This window comes from Thermobia domestica, chromosome 1, assembly GCF_964235325.1.
Source record: "Thermobia domestica chromosome 1, izTheDome1.hap1.1, whole genome shotgun sequence".
Taxonomy (NCBI): domain Eukaryota; kingdom Metazoa; phylum Arthropoda; class Insecta; order Zygentoma; family Lepismatidae; genus Thermobia; species Thermobia domestica.
Genome location: NC_137454.1, coordinates 42,041,999 through 42,064,279, shown reverse-complemented (window position 1 = coordinate 42,064,279; position 22,281 = coordinate 42,041,999). Strand labels below are relative to the sequence as shown.

The 22,281-nt window shown below is 38.1% G+C and overlaps 1 protein-coding gene across 1 annotated transcript in view; it reads right to left on the bottom strand.

Moving 5' to 3' along the window:
* Positions 1 to 22,281, bottom strand: part of LOC145684508 (aquaporin-5-like) — a 165,297-nt gene that overhangs the window by 6,276 nt on the left and 136,740 nt on the right. Inside the window, exons 2-3 of the mRNA XM_081756936.1 lie at positions 19,472 to 21,603; positions 1,329 to 1,409 (exon numbers count right to left, since the gene is read on the bottom strand). Of these exons, the coding sequence (XP_081613062.1) occupies positions 1,329 to 1,409; positions 19,472 to 20,281 (891 nt within the window). The 5' untranslated portion in view covers positions 20,282 to 21,603. The remainder of the gene's footprint in view (positions 1 to 1,328; positions 1,410 to 19,471; positions 21,604 to 22,281) is intronic.

Sequence of the window (22,281 nt, the reverse complement as noted above, 5' to 3'; positions counted from 1 at the left end):
CGCCGGTTTTGTTCTAGTCTGAGAAAATGCGGCACTCATCTCACGCACAGCTTTTTCATGTCCAATTTTTCAGTCAATATGCGATATACAGCATTTTCTGGAATGTTTGCCATGTCTACTAGCTCGCACACTTTCACTAGACAGTCATCCAATACCATTTTATGGATTTTCTTCACCGTATCTGGCGTGGTCAGTTCATATGGTCGATTCTGTGATGTTCGTCTTTGCAGCTCGTATGGTCTCGTTTAAACTGAAACCCTACATTTTACTGTTATAACAGTGGTGCCCACCCCCCTCATGTCCATGAGGCACCCCCCCTCAATTGTCTATCCGTAGGTGTTCTTCCATGAAAAAAAAAAATCTTTTCGATTAATTTTTAAACCTCCTTAAACATATTTATATAGATTTTTTAACCCCCCAAATATTTTAATGACGCAGTTTGCGTCATAGCCCCCCTCTGTGGGCACCCCTGGTTATAAACGAAGAAGCAGACTTTCCAGGGTAGAATTTATCTGGGCTTTGATTTTTTTTTTTTTTTTTTTTTTTGATTGATTGAAACCTTTCAAGTGAAAGTATTGTACCGCATAACCATGACCCATTTTCACCATGTTTACAAATTCACTAAGAGCCTTCACTATTGGTGACTAACAAACAAATACTAAACAATGCAAACTTAAGCTTTATAAGGTTGATATTTTCGAGTTCGACCATAGTAATGTAAACAACAACCGCAATCTATGTATCAGGTCGCGTACTTATGGGACAACTCACGTGTAATGTGTTAATCCGTGACTCGAAGTATCGCAGTAATGCCATGTTGAATTTTGTCTGTCTTCGATATTGGAGAAATCGATTTGTTGTTGCTGTGGCCATTTGTTTTGGCGAGTGCTCTTTATTCTTTATAGGGATAGAGCGAGTTTGCGAGAAAAGGATAAATTTCGAGATATACTGAACAATTGCTTTAGAAACCAGAAAATAGCCATTATTTCGGCACAAAACATTGAGAAAATTCAAGCACAATGCATGGATAACTTAAGCGGATGAAGAAGAGTAAAGGAACTCAATAGGATATCCAGAAACAATAAGTATTTCTCCAAATTTTATGTTGTGACGGATTGCATTTTTATTTTATTTTTATTTATTTATTTATTTATGTATTTATTTTTGTCATCACGTGGATTTTCACAGAACCCGAAAATTAGTGTGAAAGGTATATTTTATCTCCATGCTGAGTCGTATTGGGCCAAAAGGTTCCGATCCAAGCAGTGCTATTTAGTACAAAAACATCTATAGATTCCATAATATTAGTGTAAATGAATTGTACTTACCCAATGGTGATTCCATTTGTTGAGAATAAGCGCAGGTCCTAACGAACGGGCTGGATTCATACTGGCTCCCGTGTATCTGAACTGGAACATAATAAGAGTGAATATTTAGTACTTATGTTACTAGAATATGGTATTGACTTTCCGAATATTCTACCAGATTGCACTTAAACTAAAAGTTAACAGTGTTTTTTTTTTTTTTTTTTTTTTTTTTTTTTTAAGAAATTCGTGAAAATCTAATTAATACCAAGGATCTTATAAAATAGAGAATCTGCCCTTACAACAAAATCTTGAAGCCATACGACACAGTTTCGCCACCCCTACTCTGCCCACTCCGCCCAATAAGATCACAATGTATTGAGCCAACATATATGGCCGAAACAAAAGTAGCAAATCGGACGATGGCGAAAAAAAAGAGTAGCCAATCAGACTTGCGGATGCTCGGTTGTTTTTTGGCTTCATTAATTTAATAGGTTGAAGATACATATAGGCAGATACTCTATTTTATAACATTCTTGATTAATGCATAATATAGTCATGATTTTTTTTAAAGACTTCAAGAAATACTATCTCTTGTGGATTCCTTCATAAGAAATCACTTGCTCCAAATTATAGAATTCCTAATGAAATATTCATGTATCTGATATGAACAAAATTACCGAAGAGGTTTCTTGAGAAAAATCATCCGAAAAGAAAAATCTCACCTCAAGAGCAAACTAGCACATGTGAAATTTCTTAATGAGAAAAGAGCTATTTAAAACGAAATGAAATATTTCAGTTTCACGTCGCACAGTTATGCCCTGTACGCTAAGGGAGACAATGATTAAAGAAAGCGAATGATGATGGAATATTTGGTGGAATGAGGAAGTAGGAGGAAACGGCAGTACCCCCGAGAACACCTATGGACAAGATGAAAAGAGTTATTATATTTTCTGGGATTATTAACGAAGCATTTAGTTATTAAATTAAAAAACAATCTCCTGAGTTGTTTTCGAGAAAATTCACAGAAAATAACTAACCTCAAAGAGTAAAGTGCCCCTTATGAATATTTCAAGAGAAACATTTATACCATAATACAGCTGAAATCGTCATAACAGTTGACGAGAAAATCGTATTTTTAAAATATTTTCATCCTTCAGAAAATTACTCTTATTTTAGTGAGGAAGAAGATTTGAGAAAATCACTCGAGGAAGCTTTTAAAACCCCTAAACTTTAAAATTTGTCAAAACACCTTGAACAGTGAACCTCTAATCAAATGTGTATGTGTCGGAATGAAAGGAGAGACATTCATCAAAACTAAGTTTTTCGGCATGTACTAGCAACGAAACGAGTAAAATCTTTTGAAATCACAAACTTGATTTGAGAGCGCATGATGACTCAGTGGTAGAGCGATTACCTCTTGTTGCGTGGGGTCCCTGGTTCGACCTCCGGCTAAATAAGTTTGTGGTGGACGACATTCTGTCCATGGGGTTTCTCGAGATAATCCGTTTCCTTCCACTTTTTTTATTCCGCCAAGTCTTCATTTGCTTTAATCATCGTCTCCATTAGCTTAAAGGACATATTCGCGGAACGTTAAACTGAAATATTTCATTTAATTTTCATTTTCGAACTTGACCTTTTTTTACGATCAGCACATCTCCCATTGTCGTTTGAAAGCAATAATAAGCTTAGAATTAGACAGAGTCTCAGGCCCGCAACCAGAGGGGGCTAGTGGGCCTGGTTCCCCTTACTTTTCCTGGCCCCTTGAGACCTTAACACAAAATGCTATTATTAATGCCAAAAACACAATTTAGCTACTTGTAAGAGAATTTTTAATGATTTCCCCCCCTAACATATTCAGGGGTGCCCACAAGGGGGGCTATGACGCAAACTGCGTCATTGAAATATTTGGGGGGTTAAAAATCTATATAAATATGTTTGAGAGGGTGTAAAAATTAATCGAAAAGATTTTTTTTTCATGGAAGAACACCTACGGATAGACAATTGAGGGGGGGTGCGTCATGGACATGAGGGGGTGGTGGACACCACTGACATATTCATGGCCTTCCCAAACCTCTGTGGCTGGTTGTGGGTCTGCGAGAGTCTGAAATGCACGACGTCGTAGGCAAAAGTGAAAAATTTTGAGTTCAATCCTCTTGAACTAAAAATTGAGAAGTAAACATTTATCATATTCAGATATCAACACAAACTTCCTGAAACAATATGAAATTGAGAGCTCCAATTCCTCCCCTCTCTTCATGAAATTCTGCGTATGCTACAGAGAATGCAATTACTGGTTGAATTCATGACATTTTGCATGTAAAATAGAACATTTAACAAGATTCTTAGTTGTTTTTTTTTCGTACAGATTTAGGACAAGGACACTTGAAGAAAGTGAATTGAGTTTAAAGTTTAAAATCAATTGATTACATACACAACTCGTGATAGAGCAATTCCAACAACACTCACGAACGAGTTTTGAATTGGCTCTCTATTTAAATATTTATGAATGGGACTTGTTAAAAGGCAATTGTTTCGAATAAATCTCTGCTCTTGATAAAACCTGCACGACTAAAATATCAAGATACTATGATTTTTACCTTTGAGTACAAAACATGGGGGTTGAAACCTTACAACCACAATTTCTGGGAGACAAAAACTCACCTCGAGGTTAAAATCTCACGTTTTGAAAACCTAGCCACCCAAATCCTCACAGGCCTAAACCTCGCCTACCCAATATCTTATCATCATCGTCATAAGCATCATGCCATTATTGGCAGGTCACTTGCTGCAACTGGGAAGCTTCCATGCTCCACAGTCTTTCGTTAATCTCTTCGTGTTCACGTACGATTTTTGTTTTGATATCGTCCATTAAATGTAGCCTCCTTTGCCCTCTCCCTATCGTTCCTGCCACCATACCTGTAGCACGTCCGTTATGACACAGTTCCAATAGACCTCATGATTATAGTTCTTCTGTCTTTCGTTTCTTGAGTTACACACACACACACACACACACACACACACACATATATATATATATATATATATATATATATATATATATATATATATATATATATATATACGTGGGTTAGTCAGAAAATTAGTTGCATTCCTTTGTAAATATTTTCAGTCAAAGGCTATTTTGATGTAACTGTGTGACAACACTGCAGACATGTAGCTGTATCGTGTGACGTAGCGGATTTCACGAGGCAAATGGAAGTGTTCTGATAATCAGTCGTAAACATGTTTCGACAGCTGCAAGTGACGTCCAGATTGAAAATGTGTGCAGTGATTCAGTTTTCTAGTGGGCGAAAAGGTGTAACTGGAATTAAATTAATCGGCAGTTGCATAAAATGTATGGTGAAAATACAATGCCACATCAAGCTATCGCGAAGTAATGCAAGATCGCATGCAGCACGAAAACGGCAGCGAACTTCGGACAAAGTTTAGGTGGGAAGTGTGGGATCAGCCCAGACTTTTCACCATGTGTTGGTCACATGAAAGACGAACTTTCAAAGCGACGATACCACTTGGATGATTAGGTGAAAGCTGCAGTCCAAGGTATTTCTTTGCAAAAACCATAGAAAAACTTGTACCACGCCTCGACAAATGCTTAAATAACGGGGGTAATTACGTTGAAAAGTAGATTGTGAATGGAACTTTACGATACAAATTAAGTTATTGTAAAATTTCTAACCTGTTTTATTCTCTTAAGTAGTGCAACTAACTTTTTGGTTGACCCTCGTATATATATATACCTTGTTTCAAAAAGAATATACGTATTTCGAATGCATATATTTATTAAACTTTAAGACATACGAATATGAAATTTTACACAGATATTTACGAACCTCTCAAGTTCAAAGTACAGTTCAAAGTTCAAATTACAGATGTTCAATATGTACTCCATCAGCGATACGAACAATATCACATCGATACTCAAATTCCTCCCATACACGGGCAAGCATGTTCTGCGTCACTAATGTTATGGCAGTATGGACCCAATTCTTCGACTCTTCCAGGTTCTGTGTGAGTGGTGGTACATAAACGTGGTCTTTAACGAAACCCCACAGGAAGAAGTCACAGGTTTCAAATCCGGTGACCGTGGAGGCCAGCTGAGACATGCTAAGTCGACAGCTTCTTGACGACTAATCCAACGGTTCGGTAGTTTTAATTAGATATTCACGCACTTGGCGACTCCAGTGAGGGGGTGCCCCATCTTGTTGAAAAATGAAGTTGTCTTCGTGCAGCCTCGGAAACAACCAGTTTTGTAACATAGCGAGATACTGCTGACTGTTAACCGTGTTTCCATTAAAGAAGAATGGGCCGGAAACAGATGATCGGGATATCGCACAAAACACCTTCACTTTGGGCGAATCTCGTACATGTTCAATGACTGCATGTGGGTTCTGTAGGCCTCAAATTCGAACATTTTGTTTGTTTACCTGACCACTAACACGGAGAGTCGCTTCATCACTGAACACGATACATTGTGCAAAAGTGTTATCATTGTCAATAGCATCCAGAATCTCGTTACAAAATGCCACACGTTTGCGTTTGTCATCAGGACGCAGAGCTTGTAACAGCTGTAACTTGTACGGCTTCATAACCAACCGACGTCCCAAAACTCGCCAAATTGTTGTTGTTGGCACTTGTAACTCCCGACAGGCATGACGAGTTTATTTTGAAGGACTACGTTGGAAAGCAGGTTGAATTCGTGCAACATTTTCTTCAGGAACACGAGGGCGGCCAGCACTCTTTCCTTTACATACACATCCTGTATCTACAAACTGTCGATACTATCTGCGAATGATCCACCCATTTAGAGGATCAATTTGGTACCTCAATCTGAAACGTCTTTGCACTGTAATCATGGAATTACACTTCGCAAACTTGAGAACACAAAATGATTTCTGGCTACGAACACATAGCCATTTTAAACATATGACGGTTACCAAGAAAAACAGAAGACAACTGACATCTAGCGGCTAATAATATAAACTGGACTATGTATTCGTTTCTCCAATAGTCGAGCCGAGGCGCAGCGATCGATAGTTTGGACAAAATAATTCTTCGTAATACGTATATTCTTTTTGAAACAGGGTGTATAGCGGATGATAATGTCGTTGGTATATATACCTGAATAATAGTTGTATTCTTTGGTTTTGTAGCTAATTTTACTGCTATGACTGTTATTTATTATGTTGTAACTTCTTATTCATCGCCCTATCTTCCTATTCATTACAAAGCCAATTCCAGTTACGCCATTTTCCATAACCGAGTTAGTTATTCTATGTTAATCTGACAGAAATCACGCTCTTTCCATTTTACTTCGCTGATCCCACTATATTCAGTTGTTGGATCTTTCTCTTCAGATTTTCTGCTCACTTGGTATGTTTAGGCTTCTGACGTTCCATCCTTTAATTTGTATTCCCTGTCCTGAATAAAGCAACTTCTTGTTCCCTCCAAAACGCATAGAGCTTACTGCTTTTGCAGTATAAGATTCTGAGAGGGGAACATTCCAATTTGGTGAATTCAATTGCTGAAAATGATTGCTAGCACTGGGTTTTAAGTGGCAGACCGTGTACAGGGTGGGAGATAAGTGAGGGCAAAGTGCTAACATAGAACGTAGAACATGTCTAGAAATGCCATGTTAATTCTGAAATGAGTAGAGGGATTGAGGTTAAATGTTGTATATGAGGAATGCATGTAGAGCTCCACTGAAGAGGCGTAATGTAAATCATGGGGGACATCTGAAAAGCCGTCATGTTGGACTTAGCGCAAGAAGAATATATGTAAAAGGTGTCATATGACATAATGGCTCTTGACACACACTATCAGTTGAAATCAATAGAGACCAATGCAGTTCAAGACCTCTGTTTAATTGCAACTGTTGAGAAGTCAGTGGAGAGCTTTTGTGAACGCGGCATTGAACCTCCGGGTTCCATAGGCCATAGAGTTAGTTAGTTAGTTAGTTAGATACAAAGATGGAGGCGACAATGGGCACATGGACAATCGGGCTCATCACAGCTGTCGCCGGTATTGAATTTGAAGTGGTAGTCGACAGATATCATGAATGCGCCAGGTGCTGTTTGCAAATATGCTGTTCTGTAGAAAGAATATCTAATCATAGCTTGAAACCTTGGTGCTGTAAACTGGAAGTGGGTGAGTGATTTCAAGTTAATAAAGTTGTCCGGTTGTCATATTTTGAAGTCAGATGAAAGAAAAACGGTGTCTGTTATGTTTTACGAAATTCTTATACTGGTAGAAGAAGAACACAACCAACAGTTGTATGAGTGACGTGCAACCATCAGGAATAAGAAGTCGGGTAAGTTCAACATTGTCTGATTTCTGCACCAACTATTCACCTTTATTTATCCATGAATCAACGAGGAGCAGTAGTTTTATCTGCTTTATAGAAGGCAAGAAAACGTGAGCCATGAACTGTTTCAGATTGTTCTTGTTATATTTGCACTTTTGCCAGCATATGAACGAATATTGGATGGATCGAGACGTTTGTTGGCTGGAAAGTGGCCTCATTCATGTTTCTGGTTGTTCCTCATTTACGTCACCTTTACCTTTCAATAGCGTAGGACTCCTCCCGTTACAGAGGTCTCAATCTGTATTGGCTACTATTGTTTTCAATAGACGGTGTGCGTCAAGATTCATATGCCACATGACCCTTTTCTCATAAATTCTTCTTGCACTAATTCCAACATGCAGTGGTGCTATTCCAATTTTATAACAACCGGTTCTCTCTCTCTCTCTCTCTCGATATAAGATTTATTAATCGTTCTGTGTACCATCAGATCGGTCGCATCAGATACATTTCTTGGCGCCCATCCATTCAAATTTCTGTCTGCCCATTGAATTGAAACAATTAAAAGTTCCTTTTTTCACAATCTTGCAAGCGAGCGAGAATAGAGTACAGAGATGTTTTCACATATTTGTTTGGCTTCCTTGTTTCGCTCTTGGTTAGGTCATACTTATGTATGCATGTTTGTTTGTATCTGGACATAACAAACGGTTCTGAGAACTCTAAATATTTTAACAACCGGTTCTGGCGAACCGGCTGAATAGCGCCACTGCCAACATAGCGGCTTTTCAAATGTCCCTCATGATTCACATTATGCCTATTAAGTAGAGCTCTACATGCATTCCTCATATCCAACATTTGACCTCAATCTCTCTACTTGTTTCGAAATTAACATGGCATTTCTAGACATTTTCTACGTTCTACCTTGGCACTTTGTCCTTACTTATCTCTCACCCTGTATACGGTCTGCCACTAAACACCGTGTTTTTCTGTTTCTTTTGGCGCTGAATCCAGTGCTAGCAATCATTTTCAGCAATTGAATTCACCAAATCGGAGTGTTCCCTTGTGAGTTTATTGCTCTACCCATTTGAGGTTCATGCAACGTGTTCTTGGGAAAGATACGGCGATGGCTTCCCGTTACCTTTCACTGGTTAGGGCTGTTTTTTTCTTTTTCTTTTCTTTTTTTCTTTTCTTCTTTATTTGCCAATACTCTACTAGAACCTTTCTATCTCAACTGTGCCTATCTTTGCCTATCGTATTTTTTTTTAATGTGGGATCGCTATAGATATTTTTGGAAGTAGAGGAACGACGTTCTCCCGAGTTCCCTCTCACTTTTTACCCCGTATCTTATCTAAATATACAGAATGCGATAGAGAAGTGCTTGCCAGTTTAAAAATTAAACGTTCTTGTAGCAATAAAAATGTATTAAGGAAAATGATTTGTCTGTTTTCTCGAGTTGATATTCTCTCTCTCTCTCTCTCTCTCTCTCTCTGTCTCTCTCGCTCTCTAGTCTAGAGTTAACAAGCTACAGAGTAAAAAAAGAAGGAAGGAAAGAAAGGAAAAAGAAAAAGAGAGAAAAAAAAGAGAGAGAGAGATAAGAGCTAGATAACATCTGTAAAAGGAAAAGAGCAGAATTGTTCGGTAATATTGGACACTTCTGAGCCGTCGAATGAGAGGTCGTAAAAGAAAATTGGTTTCAAGGGCACCGTTGCCAGGTAATGATGCAGAATATTCTTCTCATAACGCGCCGCCCTGAACTACTACTACTACTACTAATAATAATAATAAAGGAACCCTTGCACAATATTGATGAAAAATACTTCCTCCTTTCCTTCTTACCGTAAAGGCCCACGTTAAGTCATCAAAGCGTCTGCAGAGGTGGTGGCGTCGTGAATTTTTTGGGGAACCTAATACGAAAGTTAACGGGTTCTTAACCTTTAAAATCTTTTAACTCAACGTGTGGCAAGAATGTCTGTGGGAAAATAAAAGTTCGTTTGCAAAAAAGATTTGTGACAACATTTCTAACACATATTTTTTTTTTTTACTTAACATTTAGAAAATTTTTAATTAAAACTTGAAATTTTATCACTATCTGTGTACCCTTTTCCCAAATCTTTATTATGCCATAACTTCATTATAGATGCTCATTAGCAGCTAAAATTTTGTAATAAATTACACTTTTGAGAGGCCTATCTAAATCTGTTGTCAGAATATATGAAACTCACTTTACAATTGGGAAGCATTTCTCTTGAGCCAGGAAATAAAGTAGTTTACTGTGATCATCATCTTAGCTGCCGGCCACTCTGATTCAGAGATCGCCGCATTCTTGAATGTTGCCTGGTCATTAGTCTTCAAGTTGGATTAGAATTAGGGCTTGTCACGGGTGATGTGGCTACCGTTTTCCACAGGAAACGATATTGTCGGAGTTCGGACCTTATCAGGACGTCGTAATTCATCCATTCTCTCCAAGCTACCACCGATAAGGATCCTGGAAAGTTTAGCCGGGCACACACCAGAACACTGCAGGTTGACGGGGTGACCATCCGACATGTGGTTCATGAGAACCTTCGTAACAAATTGTACGTAATGCGGAGAGGACAGTTCTAATCTGAGAGAACCAGAGTAATCCGACTGATCAGAACCAACGCGCCTCCTGAACAAGCTGAAACATCTGGAAGAACCCGGAATGCTCTGGTTTCTTCCGATGAGAAAAACTTTGTCCAGGACCAGAAGGTGAACCTCAAACATGGTCGGTGGCTGTGTGAAAGTCACGAGAAGGTTCCGTTCGTCATGTACACCAAACTTGTAGCTGCAGTGGTGGTTCTGTGGGTCGTGGGCGGTGAAAACGACGCAATGCCTCCATAATTGTTTCGTCAAGGCGCCAGAGTTAGTGCTGTTGTTTACACGGAGGTGTTAGAAACTGTTGTGAAGACTTGGATTACTACTATAGCGCGTGGGAGGCCTGCGTTCAGCAGGACTCCGCTCCATCCTATACAGCCCATACCACCCAAGAATGGTTATCTTGACAATTTTTATGACACTTTCAACATGTGGCCTCCAGCTCTCCAGATGTCAATAACAATGGACTATTACGTATGAAGCATGTTTGAGAGGTGATCCAATAAACATCAACACCATTGAGACTCTCAAGGCAATGCAATGGCGAACATTCCCAATATCCATCCAACCACTGCCTGCAGGGGTTCCGATAGCATGTAGAGGCTGTTCTTGGATCTGATAACTGTTTCATTGAATGGTGTTGTCCGCTACGAAAGTGGTCAAGTGTACGGTACGTTAAAAGCACTGCCTCCTCGATCCACTAGTGGGAGTGGAGCGGATGTAGCAGGCGGTGGTTAAAAGGTAATAAATGCTCTTACCCCAGTGTCTGTTCCTTATTGCCTGCGGACGTTCTTGTGGAATGTAGACTATTTTCAAAATAATATAAATATGGTACATGGCGCAATAAATAACGAAATGAATGAGAGTCACGTGTACACCAGTGGTAGTACGGAAATGGTAGTAGATTTCTAACATTTCCGGTTTTACTAGAGAGAATAGAGAGGAAATACATTCTTGGTACCCTTATTGATTGGAGAAAACCACTTCTTGCTACATACCTATATTTCAGGTTTTTTTTTACTAAATGTCGATCAACATTAAAACCGGAAGTGATTGATTTCTACCACTTCCGGTTTGAATACAGGATCGAGGGAAAAGATGACAATTATTCCTGGAAGGGTATTTGTCTTATGAAAAAAAAAACCTTCTGGCTTTCTATAATCGTTCTTGCTCTATAATGATCAACGTTAAAACCGGAAATGGTTGTTTCGAACCACTTCCGATGAAATGATTACCTCAATCAATAAACTTCAGTCCTAACTTCTGACCCTGTATATCCTGGCTAAAATTGATGGTGATCCATTAATTAGTTCTTGAGGATTTTTTTATAGTCTCCTGAATAGATGGATACACAGAGGGATAGGATAAATATACAGGGTGACCCAATAAGACGTTTCACATTTTAAAGACTAATGAAACAAAAAAGAAATGCAGGTAGAAATTTGTTTATTCCAAAATATAAAATAGAATTGAAAACATTGTAATCACTTTGTTCTGATTAGAAATGAAATATTTGACAATGCAATTTGGAGACGATTTCTGATAAATTGCAGTTTGTAATTGCTAATTATTCTCAGGCATAGGCCTACGAGCACTTTTAGGTCATGTAGATTTTTTTTTTTTAACGCTGAGTTAGTCTTTCGATAAGAAATACTGTTATTACGTGGAATAGCACACTTTAAGCTAGAAGCTTTTTACACAGTAATCACAGTCATGGGCGCCCCAAGGTGGGGGCAGGGTCGGGCCCGGGCCCCCCTCTGGCTGACGAAAATGTATACGTAATATAGCAAACCACGTATACCAGAAATACCAGAAGTAATGTAGCAACCATGGAGATGGGTTCCCCTCAAGGAAATCTTCTTCGGGCACCCCTGATCACAGTACTGCTGTTTTTTTTTTTTTTTGTTTTTTTAATTAGACTGCATATGAAAGATGAGCTCCTGATCAAACCATAGATACGACTGAAACTAACAGGATATTTTTGAGCGGAAGGCGAGACCACTCTTCTTCTCCTTTCACTGACAACGCTACAGCAGATAAAGAAAAGAGGGATTTTATTGAGCTGAGCGAAGCGAAGCTCTTATACTCGGGTTAGCCGTTTGGTTGTCCGCGAACTCCTCCTAGACCGTTTGGCCGATCTCAACCAAACTTAGCACGCTGATAGAGTATGTCGTGCTGAGTGACAACATAGGTCGAAATCAAAAATCCGATGTACCATCGAGGAATAATGACCGAAAAACGCTTCCTCCTAGACCGTTTGGCCGATATCAAGAAAACTTAGCACGCTGATAGAGTATGTCGTGTTGAGTGACAACATAGGTCGAAATCAAAAATCCGATGTACCATCGAGGAATAATCACCGAAAAACGCTTGCATAGACTTAACATGGGGAAAAAGTTTTCACGCGATTTTTTTCGTCAACAATTAAAAATGGCATTTATTATTTATTTATTTATTTATTTATTTATTGAACAATTTCCCAGATACAGCATAACTTTGCCATTTTACACAGGGACATGCTAACAAAAGAAAGAAAGAAAAAAAAACAAGACAACAATAACAACAACATAGAAAAAAAGAGTGTAAAAGTAAAACTAATCCGTCAAAGCTCGTTTAATTGCTCTTTCAAACACTGGGTAGCTCGAAAAAATGTCCACATCAGTTGTTACTTGATTATAACTGTTTGGTATTCTATAAAAAAGAGACCTCTGTATAACAGCCAACCTAGGACGGGCAAGATGGAATAGGTGGGTATTCCGAGTGATGCGGGAAGGGACACGTAAGGATAGTTCCTGAAGTAATATTTCCGATCTTAAGGTTCCATTAACTATTTTATGTAGATATTTCAGGTCAGAGATAATTCTGCGTACTTCAGGAGTCTGAATATTAAGATGTCGCAAGAGCTCCTTCTTAGATAATATTCGAAGTGCAGGAACACGGAATCGGACTATAGCAATGAAGAAATTGAGAACAGAATCAAGTCTGGAGAGATGTGTAGGTGCTGCCATGGCCCATATGGGAGAGCAGTATTCGATCTTGGGCGCTATTAAAGTCTTATAAAAAGTTGCTAATGAAGAAACAGTGCGTAGTTCGGTGAATCGATAAAGAAGTCCCAACATGCGCATTGAATTCTTTAGTATTGAGGAGATGTGGTCAGAGAAGGTGAGTTTTGAATCAAAGATGACACCAAGATCGTTATGACTAGCAGAATGTGTGATAGGGGAATCGTTGATATGGTATGTGGAGGGAACAGGAGACTTTTTCAAAGTAATAGTAATGCTGTCACATTTCTTACTGTTGAGTTTCAAGTGCCACATTTCACACCAGCCTGTAAGGTAATTTATGTCTTCTTGTAGAGCAATTGTGTCATGGAGACACGATATTTCTCTGTATAACTTACAATCGTCAGCAAAAAGCAGAAGGCCACTAGATTGAGCTGATAAGTGCGTGTAGAGATCATCCATATACAGGACAAACAGTAGAGGCCCAAGTACACTCCCCTGAGGCACCCCTGAGATCACGGGTTGGGGGTTAGAAGTCGCCCCTGAAAGAACAACTCTCTGTTTACGGTCCTTCAAGTAGCTTGTGATTAGAGAGAGAAATTTACCATGTACATTAAATCTATTGGAGAGTTTATGAAGAAGATGAATGTGACTGACAGAATCAAAGGCCTTCGAGAGATCAAAGTAGATAACATCTAATTGAGTATTGTTATTCATACATTTGACTGCACAGGAAAGAAGAGTACTTAAGTTTGAGAGACTTGAGCTTTTCGGTAGAAAGCCGTGCTGAGAACTATGGATGTAAGGTGAGGTGAATTTAAGTAGCCTGTCTTTAATTATTTTTTCGCAGATAATTGATATTACAGAAAGAAGAGATATTGGCCTATAGGAGGATACATGATCTTTAAGTCCTGATTTATATATTGGAGTCACGTAAGCCAGTTTCCAACTGGTGGGATAATACCCTTCCTTGAAGCATCTATTGAATAAGATAGATAGAGGAACCGCAATAACTGAAGCAGTTTTGTTGAGAAAGAGAGGACTAATTTTATCAGGTCCAAGTGATCTATGTGGAGATAACGATAGCAAGAGAGCCAGAACTTCGCCCGGGGTGGTAGAGAGAATGGATAAGGTGTCCGAACAGATGGGGTGGAGAGGGGGGAGATGGGTTGTAGAGGGAAGGGAAGTAAATGTTTTGCAGAAGTAGTTATTGAAGAGGTCTGGTCTTTGATCATCACTCGCTTCAGTATTTTCATCTTGACTTGTTGCCGGTATGCCCGGAGATTTTGTTCTAGATTTAATTACAGACCAAAAGACTTTAGGGTTACTAACAGTAAAATCACCAATTGAGTCCATGTATTCGAAATATTTACGTCGCTGTACCTTCTTGGCAAGAGTTCTAATTCTAGCAAAGTTTTTATATGTGTAGTCACTCGGATGTGATTTCCATAGAGTCCAGGCAAGCTTTTTGTTTTTAAGAAGGTCACGAAGTTCATTGTCGTACCAGACCGGAAACCTGTTCGATTTTGATGCTTTCACCGGCACAAAGTCCTTTATGGCTGAGTGGACAACGGATGTAAATAATTGCATAATGGCCAGGAATGATTACGTAGTTTAAGCTCGCTCAGCTCATTTCATTGCAATCGGGTACATCAATTGCATTCCTAGTTAGGTATTACTCACAATAAGTGTTTTGGCAATCGATGTGTCATTTCAACACACAAAGAACAGAGTAGTTCAAAATTAGAACAAAGTAATTAGAAACTGTTAACAGTCCCATTTTATATTTGTGAATAAACTGGTGTCTATCTACAATATTTCTTTTTTATTTTATTAGCCTTTAAAGTGTGGGTTTTATTGGGTCACCCTGTATAAAGGAATTTTGGTAAAATAAACTCCATAATGAAATCGCTACTTTACTCCTCTTTTTTTTTCTCACTCGAATCTTAAGTGCATCTTATATTCAATTTGTATGTCATTTTTGTTTTCTATTTCTACCGTGATAAGTGTTATAGTTTGAAGAATATCTCAATGTTCCATCTCAGACCATGTTATCTATTTGCATCTTTCTTCGCCTCATCCTAACATTTCTTTCACCATTGTTTACTTATAATTAACAACCGTAAGCGATGTAGTCTAAGAGGGATAATTGAGGGACATATACAATTTAAAAGATTTAATGTCATTTGATCAAAGTAAAACAACGAAATATCCAACCCCTTTTCTGCAAACATGGTTTCATTAGCTATGCATCACAATGTCAAACAGTCTGTGAATTAATGGGATTATGTTCTGAGAGTAATCCCCCGAAAATCCCTTTTCGGTGTGACCCGCCTGAGCGAACTGACAACCCAATTGGGGTGCGGTCGATGCGTGTAACGATGGGTAATTACGCGGGGTCACTTCTCTCACACGCAGAAAAATAGCTTCCAGCTTCAAACTAGAACACCAACAGAGGACAATATATTGTTATGCTATCTTGCTTCACACAATACAGCAAACTGGTACAATCCGCGGCAAAAAACCTGCAACATGAGGATGTAAGTTTATTGTGAAACTACGCCTAACAGCACAGGGAATGAACATAACGTCTAAGTGGAACGAATCACACCAGGATAAACCTCGGCCTCCTCCCGTGCACACTTATTTTGGAGCAAAAGACTTCGTCATTTCACAATAAACTTATATGCTCATGTTGCAGGTTTTTTGCCGCGGATTGTACATCCGAAAAATAAATTCTAGTCTTTTATTTAAAGTTCAGAGATGAAGCATAATTCCAATCGATAGGTACAATTCAGCTGAACAAAATGCAATGGGTGACTATAAGTTCTAATGCGTATTTTTTAAAAGAAAAATAAATATTTTTTAAGACAAAAATTGATGCTATACAATAATCACGTCATATTTTGATGAAATGGACATCAAGTATACCCTAATCAAACTTTACTGATATATGATATTGTTAATAATATATAGCCCAAAATTATTATGAATTCTTGAGCTTTAATTTGAGCTCCCTTGTGGCTAAGCGGTTGGCGTACGCGGCTTTGGCGTGGGAGTCTTGGGTTCGATTCTAGGCGGGAGCTCATGTGGTTCGGATCTCACGTTAAGATGTAGATCCACGTCCCATATAGCCTCGCTGTTGATAAGGACGCTAAACTATAACTGAACTCAACTCAAAAGATACATACAGTTTGCAAGGTATGCTTGAGTCAATACTGTATGGAAAAGTTAATGCTATTCTCTTACATTATATCGGAACATGAACCTTTTAAACTCTAAAAATAAACTTCGGATAAAGATCTTACCTATATGTCCAAAATGATCACAAGTAGACTTGCTTTCCTTATGCATTGAACGCGCCATATACAAGTACTTATACGCCGTGTTTCAACAAGAATAACCTAATTTTGGACCGTAATAATTACGGAATACGGGACGTACCGGCAAGAAAATGAGTGTTGTTTGAATGAGCGTGGCCTAGAGTTTCAAAAAATTCGCCGCAGTCAGTCAGAAGTAAGATGGCGTCCTCTCAACAGAAGGCGTTTTGGGTGCTGCAGTTTGCAAAGACTGAGTCAGTGATTTCGGTCCATGCGATTTTATTCTTGTAGGGATATGTGAAGGATAGTGTGTTCATCCCTCTTTTACTCCGTGACATAGAAGAAATGAAAAATGGAATAACAGCCGCTAGCCGCTATAACTGCTGTAAACGCAAACAAAGGCGCCGATATCTCTGTAAATTTGGGGGACCATTCAGATGCAGAAGACATATATATGAAGATTTAAAGACAAATTGCACTCAAATTATGACAAATATTGTATATTCATAAATACAATAGGGGTTTCACATGAGCTTTGGTTTGTCCCGGGACCCCCGCTTCCTCCGGGATCGGCACCTTTGAACGCAAATACATTGTGTAAAGTTTATGACGAATTTAGCTATCGTCTAGATGTTGTTCATACTGCTGCTGGTGGACGCATAGAGCATTTGTAATAGCATGGCTAAAACGTGAAGATTTTGTGGGTAGTTAAATTCTGATATGCGTGTAGTAAAACGCATTAAGATAATAGTTTATTTCTTCCTTCATAATAATTTGTATATGAGTGTAGCAAAGTAAACAGTGCTTCGAAAATCTACTGAATAGTCCTTCAAACAGCCTTGAAACAAAATCTGCCAATTTATACTTTCTGTCTGTGAAAAGCAGAACAAATTCCGGTCATTATCTTCGTGTGAAGGGTGCATCAGCGCAGAGCATAGTGGGTTTTCCTTATTTTCTTCATTTCCATCTACCTCAAAAAGCTACAAAGAACAATTGTGAGTCACGGTTGAAGTGTGAATACATTGTACGTAAGGGTAGGTATTTAAAGGACTGTTTTGTGAGGCAGACGAACGCAAGGAAGAGCTAAGTTAGAACACGTGAACGAATTTTAACATCAAATATTGTGACTTACGCTATAATGCAAACATATTCCATTCATGTTAAAATAACTAACACTTTTGTTTGGTCGTTCCTCATTCGTACACAAGAACAAATGTCATTATATACGTATATACGCATGTCCATACACAAGGAGTAACCTTCCTCAATAGTCAAGAAATAAAAAATATCCAGACATTCATCTTTCAGAACAGAAACATTATTCGAAGATGAATGATGCCCATTGATCCTAAAAGCATTATAACATGTCGATAAAATTGACACTTTCCAAGTGTATATATATATATATACTACAAGTATCCGGAAATTGACAATCATTCTTGAGAATAGTGAGTCTTGGGAAAACTCTAAAAGTCCCATTTGATAGGATATTTGGGTTAAGTGCCGTATCGCTGGACCAATTTTAAGAAATTTACCGGGTCAAATGGAGAATTTATTTAAGTTTGTGAGAAAGAATGAGTACAAGGGAGGTAAGGGGAATAGTAAAAGTTAAGAAAGTGGTTGTATTTGTTGATTGTTTTTGATGTTGTTAGCGGCACTGTATGTGGAAGCGGATGGACTATTTCGCGGAGAGGTACACTTGTTTTATTTACTATACGGATCCAGAAATTGTAAAATGTACAGAAAAAATGGCAAGTCTTTAATTTGCCCATTTCATGTCGAGAACAGAACCCAACCAACCCCTGCCGGGTTTCTAACTCGTTCCTACTACTACTATTACTACTCTTACTCCTGTTTCTACTACTACTAAAACTTATATTATGGATCCGTATTAAAGTAATACTGCATGCCTAATGTAACGTAAGCTAGCGTAACTTAATGTAATCCAACAAAATATAACCGAATGCAATACACTTTTGTGCTTTTTTTAGTTTTCAAAGTGGTCCGGCGATACGGCACAAATGCCGGATATTTTCTGCTCTTTCAAATTAGTCCAATCCATTTCTTTCTAAAGTTAGTTGTTTTTCATAACTTGGCCAAAAAGCGAAAGGTGGCACGACCTGCTTGGGAGAGTAATACTCCCGGAAGTACGTTTTTTCGCGCGCTACTCTAGCCAGCTGTTTTACGCGCTATCCTAGTCAGTTGTTTTAAGTTGGTCACAAAATCTGTATCATTTAGTACAAGGGAAACAAAACGAGCCTTATATCATGGAGTACAAGGGCAACAAAAAGAGCCCTGCGGGGCTTCTAACCCGTTCCTACTACTACTACTACTTATCTGCACAAAAGTAAGTAAATCACATTTTTGAGTATTATTTTCGTATTATTTTAATTTAAAAAGTGTTATAAAAATGTAAAAAAAATGTTAAAAAACTTTCCTCGGGCCGGGTTTGAACTCACGCCAAAAGAGATTTAAGTCACTAGCATATAGCGCTAGCCCACTCGGCCACGAGGACCGACAACAACACCACATAGATAACGCCAACCAATCAGAACTGTGTTTTTCGTTCCTACTTCCGGGAGCATTACTCTCCTGAGCTAGTCCTAAGGTGGCTCTTCGTCTGCCATTTTTCAATATGGCGGTCTTAGCACAAAGCAGATCAATGGGGGTTTTCCGCATGAGGACGACAATTACAACAATCCTGTGAATAAAAGTCATTATGCATTATGTCGACACCTAATTCGACAGGTCTAATAGGTGGGATGAACGTAACAAATTTTGCTAAATGTTATTTGTGTTAAAATATTTAATGACAAAGATAATTTCTACTAACTTTAGGGACAGTTTCACCTATGCAAAATTTACAGACATCATTAAGATAAGTTAGTATACAAAAATTATACTTACCGCAAAGAAGTGTCCCGCTGTATATGCTAACCCAATGGATATGGCCTTACATCCAGGGTCTGCTCTATTGGGATCAAGAACAGCAAAAACAGTCAGTGTAACTAAGAGTGTCGTCATGAATTCCACTCCAAAAGCCTGCGTTGTTGACACAGACGGATGTAAGTAGGTTACACCAAGTCCACCATCGTTTTTCCTTAATTCAATCGGCGTCAATCCATACAAAATGGCTGCTCCAAGTATAGCTCCTAGACACTGAGCTAGAACGTACATAAGAGTACGCAGAGGTGAAATATGACCACTAACCAGCATGGATACAGATATTGCAGGATTCAGATGACCACCACTAATGTTTCCTACGCACTGAACTAGTGTTGCTATCACTAAACCAAACACTAAACACACTTTCACTTCACGCAATTCAGATCGAACGTTTTTGGTAACGTCAACTGGAATACTTGACGATGAAGAGTGACCTGGAATCGAAACGTTCTTTTTAGAAGTAGGTGGCGCTGACGAAGCCGCAATTGATTCATCAGGCACCTGATATAATGGTGGATGTCCTACATGATAATGAATCAGGGGATGGTGTATAGTATGCACTTCACTAGGTTCAGAGGAGGGATCGTAACTAGCTGCTCCACAGCCAATAACAACAAGCAACAGTGTTGCTAGCAGTTCTGATCTTACAGCTTTCCAAAACCGAAAACTCTTAATTTCTTCTTTCACAGAATAGTCTTGCGGAAGTGTCTCTAGATAACGTCTCATTCTTTCGATGGTTGCTTTCCTTGAACTTCCGCCAATGTTGGACATTATGTCACCTTCAGGAATAAATGAGCGTCACTTGCGTTCTTTTACTTCAGTAAAATGATAAAATCTCATATTTATGTGTAGTAGTATTTCGATCAACAAACAAATATTTGAGAACTGTGAAATAAAAATCCATTTCGTGCTTAAACAAGCAGTCTTTAATTTTAACTTTTTACGAGTCTTTGAGAGAAAGTTGTATATTCATTTACAATAGATACGCTCATTGTGTTTAATTTATATCATGCTTAAGTTTGTTCAAAATTATTTCTCTACTTCAGTTTTATAAATGGTAAGAGTATTAAACAAACTTATTCAATTACTTACAATTACTTAGTTATTATGTTTCATTTGCCAATTGACGTAAGTCCAGATATCGAAGATAAATTTCCTGAAATGTTTTCCTGTGCAATTTCACAATCTATATATATATATATATATACTTCGTCTGAGAAAATATTGATTTTACACGAAAGGTAAACAACGAAATGTGTCTTTCCACTAAATGTCTAAATTAACAATGAGATAGATATTTGTTTTGTTTGATTCTCTGTGGAAAAAAAAAAGACTATTGTGTGGTAGTTAAAAACAATATCAAGGTATAAAGAGATATATGTTTTTTTTTTTTTTGTATCTAACTTTTTATCGTAGTTTTTATTTGAAACTAGCAATATACTGTACTTTGATATTTATGGGGCGTTCAACGACGCTTTGCATTATCTTGTGTTGTTGTTATCATGGAAGTGACGTTACTAGAAGAGGGAAATAAAAAAAAAGATTTGAGATTAAAAAAAGAGAGTATTCTATTGATTTTCCACCTCAAAAGAAGAAAAATGGACGAGATGTTACATGACGAAAACAAGGTTTAATCCTTAGGGGAATCTTCTTTTCGTCTTTTTTCCTTTCTCATATATTTTTTTTTCTTTTCTCCTCTTGATGCTTTCCTTATTTTCTCGTGCTGCTCTCCTTTCTTTCTTATTTCTCTCTTGTTATCTTCCTTCTTTCTTCTTTGAGGCTCGTCTTCCGACGAAACCCAATCCACTTCAATCACGCTGTCATCTTCTCTTCAACACTGATGATGATTCGCCACGACGACGGCGCTCAAGGATGAACTACAGATTGTAAACATCGCGCGATGAGATACATATATATATATATATATATAATATATATATATGGATAAACATTCACCTTGCGTTGCTTACATGGAGAGCAATAAGCAATTTCGTACTATTTACACAGAGTGTTGTGTGAATGTATCCGGAAAAGTTATATGTAGGAAAACCACATATTCTTTGAGCTGCTTCATAAAATTTTAATCCACTGCCCTATAAAAGAAAGAAAGCAATATATATAGTAACAGCCGTATATATACAAACGTAAATAAGCAATATATACATAGTGATTTTTAAAAATAATAATAATTGAATTTCACAGTCTGCACAATCAGGGGCGGATTAAGGCTTTGGGGGCCCCCTGGAGCCGACTATTTCAAGGCAGCCCTATGTTACGAATAATTCCAGCGCATAAATTTTCTTTGCTGCCTTTCACAGCCTCATAGGCTTATCGAAACACCCAGAACTATGCTGTAATATTTTAATATGTTTCAAAATTTACAATAATTAGTTCAATTACATTCATTATTAACAGTTAAATGCTCATATACTGCAGTATACCACACAAATGCCTAATACAAGTCAAATGGTCAACAGTCCTTGTAAAAACATTAATAGAGTAAAGGAGATTTGGAAAACCTCCTATTTCTGTTCTAAGTAGTGATATATATATTGCAAATAACTTGTCACCACACGGTAATAATTTGGTTTGTAATAGAGGCCCAAAATAGCACACTCCCTCACAAAATAAGTATCGTGAAGACGCTGGTGAAAGAAGACCTAACTCTAGGAATACCACAAGTGTAGCAAGAGGAAAAAATTAGCATGGGTCTGAAGCCTATAATGTAATAAGATAATTGCTATAGTTTAGTATTAAAGAGAGGGAATTTG